At 45.1% G+C, this 7,500-nt stretch overlaps 1 protein-coding gene across 9 annotated transcripts in view; it reads left to right on the forward strand.

Moving 5' to 3' along the window:
- Positions 1-7,500, forward strand: part of celf5a (cugbp, Elav-like family member 5a) — a 168,730-nt gene that overhangs the window by 153,886 nt on the left and 7,344 nt on the right. For 6 of the 9 annotated variants that reach the window (XM_048252019.1, XM_048252021.1, XM_048252025.1 and 3 more), the window contains exon 7: positions 4,001-4,169. In XM_048252019.1, coding sequence (XP_048107976.1) covers positions 4,001-4,169 — 169 coding nt within the window. The remainder of the gene's footprint in view (positions 1-4,000; positions 4,170-7,500) is intronic. The other 3 variants (XM_048252023.1, XM_048252029.1, XM_048252028.1) reach the window with 1 other exon arrangement.

Raw genomic sequence — 7,500 nt, forward strand, 5'->3', positions numbered from 1 at the left:
CATCTCGGTCTGTATGGGGGTTTTTTTTGTTGTTGGTTTTTTACTCTCCCTCTCTCTCTCTCTCTCTCTCTTCAAATTTGATTTGATGCAATTTACTTTGACAGGCGAGGTGCAGACGCCGGCAGAATACATCCCGGGATACATACCAACGAGCCATCATACCCTATTAGAACTGAAAATATTGCACCCAAATAACCCAATTACTCTGAGCTCTAAAGTGCTCCTGAGCAGCATTGCTCATGATTAGGCCCCAACATGTGCATTTAAATGGCTAAATATCTCACATCCACATCAATAGTACACCTTCCCTGAGATTGGAAATGTGACAGAAACTGTGGAAGTCCAAGAACAAAGCAATATCGGCCAAATCGGCCGGCCGGCTCCATCTTCTGCCCTGAGAGCAAAGCCCAGGAGAAATTATATTAAAACATGATGCTTCAGCCCTACGCACGATTACATTTATCCCTCAAGCACAGACAATTCCCCGCCAAGCTCGGCCTGTTCCTGTCAAGCCCGTCGTCTGTAGGCTTCCCCCAATGGAACATGCATCCCGACTGCAGTTTCAGGCCATTTGCGGGCCCAGGACCTCAATAACAAGGGTCCTCTCTTCCCCCCTCCTCTCTCTCTCTCTCTCTCTTTCTCTCCCTCCTCTCTCCCTTTCACTCTCTCTCTATCCTACTCTTATTCCATTTCTCTCCTCTCTCTCCATCTCCCTCCTCCTCCCCCTCCTCCTGCTCCTCCACTCTGCCCTGTGCGGTGCCCGTACCGGACTGGCTAGAAGGGGTCACATGTGACAGCGCTGAGAGTCGACGAGCCACCAAGCGGTGCTGCAGAGATAATTGCCATGTGATAAAGAGGTGATTGCCTGCTGGCACCAGGGGAGAATAATGCCATCAGGTTGCAATAAAAAAGCAGATGCCTGACACTAAATGGATGCTATGGCACTCGGCAACTTCTTCCAGGTTTTCTCCCTCTCTCTCAATCTCTCTCTCTTTTTCTCGCGTGTTCCTATTTATGATTACTTTTTTATCTCGTGGGTGAAGAAAAGGTTTTGGTGATGAAAACTGGGTTGAAAAGCCATTAGTCTCATTTTGACCACCAACCAATGACTGGCGATGTACCAAATAAAAAGCTATAAATATGTTTTCTCTAAAATCTAATTGGTAATATTTGGATGAAAGAAGAAACGTTGAAGAATGATTGCATGAAATGATTCTGAATGTCCTTATCAGCATGAAGCTGGACCATGTTTTTTTTTTTGCTCCTCAAAAGCAAATTGATATTGCTGACTTCACTCCAACATAATTACATGCTTGAACCTTCAATTTGCTGCGTTTAATTCTCAAAAAGCATAACCGAATGCCACGTTGTTATCCATGACAATCTGAGAAAGGCAGCATTATCTGTGTGGCGCAAAGCAAGAAATTGGGCTGTGGAAGTCATCAACCTTGTCCTGTTATCTGACCACACAACCCCCCCTCACACCCCAACCCCCCCACACCCCACAGCTTTCACAGGGAGCTGACAAACTGGCAGCCGGCTGAGCTCCAGTCAGCTTAGAGTCTCGAGGTCCTACTGAAATGGGAGTTTGCGGGCACGAGGGGCCCACAAAAGTGCCTGATTAGCGTGACACACTGCAAGTCGTAATAAGGGCCCGAAGAGACCCGGGCACAGCCATTCCGCTCCTAATCTTGATGAGCACTTGAAGGGCCACCAGGCTACACTACACACTGACGTCCAGAATCACTTCATACTAAGTGCCGGAATTTGTTGTTTAGCTGTTTGTTGTTGTTTGGGGTTTTCTCTGATATCAGCAGTTTTAGTTTGGTCCCTGTTGCCGTCGCCTTTCTTTTTTTTTGGTCTTGTATCACCTAAAAGCTCAATTTATCTTATTCGGAGCAAAATGGATGATCCCCATTTGTCACGTTGATAAAATTATGCAAATGACAACAGGAGTTAATAGATAGCAGTGGCGGGGCTCGCCGCTAATGGATGGGGTGCCAGGAGCCGGCCGTTCGGTGGCGGGACAGGTGCTTTCAGGCTTCCTGACAGGGGCATTGAGGTAAAATAATTGGCTTTTCCTACCCAGGGACTCCATGCAAATAGGAGCTATGAGAAGAAGGGGAACAAACGGGAGCCAGGTGCCTCGTGGTGGCGTCGTGAGCGTTGAGAAGAGGCAGGGATGGGAGCGCTGGATTACTGTCTGTGTGTGTGTGTGTGTGTGTGTGTGTGTGTGAGAGAGAGAGAGAGAGAGAGAGAGAGAGAAAGTGGCCATTTCTGTGCCATCAGTACAAACTCTATGGAGAGAGGGAGATGGGCTAGAGAAAGAGAGGGAAGGTTAAAGTGAGAGAGTAATAGAGGGAGGGATAAAGGGAGAGAGAAAAAATGTATGTTGCACCAAAACACATTCCTTCAAATGCAGGGCTGTGTTAAAAACCTGAGTGCTTATACATCTTACATCTCTAAGTGGTGTTCACGTACCAGACTCTCTGAAAATGTCTGAAATTGGACATCTTGTGATACTTACACTCATGACAGGAAGGCAATGTACATCCATCTCGGAGAGTAATGCATTGAGATTGCTGTAGCCAAACACAAGACAAACATGGAAACATGTTTATAGAGGCCATGCAATTGAATATACCTGTGAAGAATGAGCTGTGCTATACGTATGATTATATGAGCGTCAGTAGAATATGACGCATCTCCTGGTGTGCAGTCGTGACTAATCAGGAAAATAGTCCTCCTGAGTTGCCTAGCTGTCTCTGTGAGTCTTGGTGGGTCCCCCATTCCTTTCTATTACAATCAGTTCATTATATCAGCACCATGTGGGTTGGCTAAGGAGTTCTTATCAGAGGAACTAGATCAGAACCATTCAAAAGCCTCTCCTCGCCATAGGCTGTGCCAGTCATACCCTGTGATTTGAACAAACCAACAGAACTCAATGCATTTACCATAAATTGTAGTTAACAGATTGTTTTGCATCTGTAGATAGTATGTGTGACCAAAAATCTCAGGTTTGGTGCTTGTCTACAACACCCTGATATACTCCATACTTCACTACTTGTAATCTGTTCTTCTTCAATATGCCACATTGTGCCGGTGTCACAACCAAGCCTTCACACGTTTTTTTTTTTTAACAGAAAGTTGTACATCACCTGCAACTCCCCTGCAGGCTGTCAAACCTGCGCCGTTACAGTGAAATACAGTAGTCAGCGCGCCCGAGTCTGTTTTGTAAGCACTCCATTAGTGGCTGAGGGAGCGAGTCCAACAGCTCACAGTTCAGCCTGATAAGACCAGAGAAATAGGCAGAGTTATGCAGCACCGGTTATTCATCAGCGTGTCCTGTTTTAATGGACTTACATCACAGGTCACTGTTCGGCGCACGCTGGTGGCAGTCAAGCACATGTCCCGGTACAATGGGAAAGAAAGAGCGCAACGTTCACAATGAGGATGGAGATGGGGAGTGTGTGCGTATAATACAATTCAATCGGGGCCCGGGCGTGATTGCAGGCGATGTGCACTTGTCATCTGAACGAGTCCGACAGACAGCTATTGAAACATTTCGAAGGATAATGACAGCTTTTTGACAGAGCAGATGGACATATAAATGTGGGATGACAGATTTCACTTCTTTTTTTCATTTACTGCTCTGCTTTTCTCCTCTTCAACTCTGCCACGCACTACCCATCCATCAAACACATGGCCTCTTTCACTAACTTTTTTCCCTCTTTTGTCTCCTCTTTTCTCTCCATCTCTCTCTCTCTCTCTCTCTCTCTCTTATTGTCTCTCTCTGTATCTTTTTCTATGTGCCCTTTTCTTTCTCTATTTCTCTATGCTCCCTTTCTACCTGTCTTTCTCATGCTCTCTTTCACTCTTTCTCCCTCTCTCTCTCTCTTTCTGTCTCTGTCTTTCTCTCTCTCTCTCTGTCTTTCTCTCTCTCTCTCTCTCTCTCTCTCTCTCTCTCTCTCCCACTCTCTCTCTCTGTCTCCGTCTTTAGCAGCTCATGCAGCAGCAGGCAGCCATCATGGCGGCCAGCCACGGGGGCTACCTGACGCCCAGTGTGGCCTTCCCCGCCACACAGATCCACCAGATGGGGGCGCTCAACATCAACGGCCTCCCGCCCACCCCCATGACCCCGGTGTCGGGTGAGTTTCATCATTCGCTGGGTAAGCCGAGCGCCGCCTGCTAGCCACCTTTGGGCCGTTGGTAGAATGACTGAGTTCTGACTGAGTCCCTGACTGACTGATTGGTTAGTTTACTGTGGTTGCGGAGGGGCATAAGAGAGAGAGAGAGGGGTGTTTACTCTTTCTGAGAGGTGTTTCATTAATAATGTGCTGGGATTTGAATGAGTAGACGCAAGAGATGGCAGGATCAGGGAAAAAAATGGTCGGATCTGTCAAATCAGTCGCTCCGCAGACGTTCGAAACTCAGAGTTTTGGGTTCACTTTTGGCTCTCTGTTGATAGAACCGTCAAAAAATGTCTGCTTTATCTGACATTTAGTTATATGATAGAGTTTTAGCGCACATCTGAAAGCTAACATGCTGAATACCAATGTGCGTGTCATTAATTTTTGATGAAAATGTGTTGTCAAAGACAATTCAAAGTTTGATGATGCTGCATATCAAAGTTTTCTACACGTCTAAGTAATGCGGAGACTGAATCAGAGCCCCGCTTAAGAAGTCATGCAGGTGTGTTATTTTAATTTACCAAGGTGTTGACCTTGAGCTTTGAAATCAGAAATGCATGCAATCCGCTCTGTTTTCCATTACAAACATTCCCTCAGTATCCCAGCCAGACACATTAAAGGGAGCCTGAGCATCTTTGAGGTTTGCTGTACAACATTTGCTTATGCAGCGATATTTCTTTCTGTCTCTCTCTCGCGCGCGTGTTCTCTCTCTGGAAAAGAGAGAAATGTCTGGATCTTCTGCGTAACAGTTCACATAATGAATAATACAGAATCCAGTCCTCTTTTGTTTTTGATTTGGGCAAAATTTGCTGCATTATCAGTTTGGTTTCTGCATTCCAATGAGACGGAGCGCATACACAAATGCACTGTAGGGACAGCTCGACCTTATTTCCCTCCTAAAAGTGACACTTTTCCAAGAAAAGTGACATTGAAGAAAGTTGTTACCAGAGATCATCTGACAGCACGATTCACAGAAACAAGTTTAGCATGATACTTCGGGTGGAAATATTTAATCCAACAAACAGCAGAATATCATAATAGTATCCTGCAGAACTAGACTATACAATGTCACATACGCAGCTCATATACCATGCATATATATTTACGCATATATATATATATATATATATATATATATATATATATATATATATATATATATTTATTTACTTTGAAGAAGCATTTAGAAAAATTACAATGCTGTTCTTTGACCTGTTTTATCTGTGAATATGATCTATTCCCAAATGCAGATTTGAACTGAATTATGTTGACACGTGGTGTTTTGACAGAATGATGTTGCCTCCTGCTTAAACCCCCACTCAGATGCAGAACCATGTCATGTCATTTTTTCATGCCGCTCGACCAATTTTATTCAAAGCCAGCATGCTCCAGCATGAGTGATCCTGAGTCTGACTGGAATCAATGTCATATCATTATGCGCCGTGCACTGCTTTGTAAATTGGCCTTTCTTGCACTCACTTAATTGAAAGGGGCTCGCTGTGGTGTGCGGTTTCTGGTGAACTCAAACGTGCTCCATCGGACATGGCTCTATAGTGTCTTCCCTCTGCAGATTACCTTCTATTATTGAACCCATCGGAATCCGTTGCATTATTAATTCTTCTGAGAGTGTGTGGCTTTCCCAGAATATTTCAAGGACTGGGAAAAATAAGAAATCGTTTTTTTTGTACCCCTTTTCAGTCATTCACTGGTGTCTCACACACAGGAGGCTGGAGTAATTTCTCTTTAAATGACGCCCCCACTTCATTTGTGCCGTGGACATGACTCACGCATAGAGGAGTGGAGCACAGGGCCGTGTGCAGGGTTTTGAAACTGCAGTGGATGCAAATGTTCAAAAATAACACCAATAAAGGTTAGGTTAGGACCTTGTTTATGAGTAAGCGGAGACACACACACACACACACACACACACACACACTCTCTCTCTCTTTCTTTCTCTCTCGCTCTCGTTCTCTGTCATACACACACAAATACAAACACACAGACACACACACACACACACACACACACACACACACACACACACACACACACACACACACACAGACACACACACACACACATACACACATACCTTTTACACACGCACACACAATAATACACACTATGTGTTTGGTTTTTTTGATAAATCAAGATTGATAAATCCCTTTCTCTACTATTTGTATCGCGGAACAATCAAACAGAAAGGAAACCCTATCAGGCAAACCATGAAAGCCTCCTCTGCCAGAGCCACTGAGTTCAGGATAAACACAAACAAACCATTAAGGGGCACCATCCACTGCATCCCAAGTCCCCCTCCGAATCCCCGGCTTTATTTCCTCCTCCCTTTCTTTCTTTCTCTCTCTCTTTCTTTCTTTTCTCCCCTCCTCAACGTCTCGCAAGCCGAGCTATCCGACGTTGATTGAAAAGGGCTGAGGCACAAAGCAGAAAGGCTTCTGTCCCGTGCCCGAGTGAAAAAAAAAGCCCAAAAGGTTGAGGGGGCTCTTGGAAAACAATGGCAACCTCCATTTGATCAACAGATGTAAAGCATTTCAGCTTGGTGGTGCAGAAGCGGCTTGCCAGATGGTTGACTTGATTAGGGTGTGTATGCTCCACAATGATGCATGATGATGCTTTTTTGAAAATAATGCTCGGCAGGTGCGGTCCTCTCGAGGTACAAAGAGAGTTAAAAATGAAATGGTGGTGCGTGGCGGACCCCAACGGGATGAGGAGGGGAGTGGGGTGGGGGGGTTGGGGTTCGGCTGTCAGCGTGCGTGTCGATCAAATGAGTTGGAACTTTTGTAATCAGGCTTCTCCTCAGAGTCGGGATGGGCTCAGGGGGCTTGCAGAGACATGGTATCACTTTCTCTTCATTCTCTCTCTCTCTATCTATCTATCTATCTATCTTTTTCTCTCTATCTCTATCTATCTATCTCGTCTCTCTTTGTCTCTTTGTGTCTGTCTGTCTTTCTGCCCGTCTGCCCTGTTGAAAGATGAGGTGCTAAAAGCTGTGTTGCAAAGCCACAGATAAGATATATGACATCTAAACTGGCACCTTTACTGGATCGGAGCATCAGTCCAGTTATTGGCTTGACCTCTTAACGCCCTCCTTTACAACATAATTATGGCCAAGGTTAGCACTTAGTTAGCACAAGGCTAGGGCATGGTTCCTGTTTTGTTTGCATAGTCAATATGAAAAAAGATGCTCAGGAATTCAAAGCAACTTCTTAGGCACCACATCACAGCTTTCCTGATCTGAGAGAAGACAGTGGACCAGATGCTGATAAAACAGCATAGCTGTTTTTCCTGTGTG

The sequence above is a fragment of the Alosa alosa genome, chromosome 9, assembly GCF_017589495.1.
Source record: "Alosa alosa isolate M-15738 ecotype Scorff River chromosome 9, AALO_Geno_1.1, whole genome shotgun sequence".
Classification (NCBI taxonomy): Eukaryota; Metazoa; Chordata; class Actinopteri; order Clupeiformes; family Clupeidae; genus Alosa; species Alosa alosa.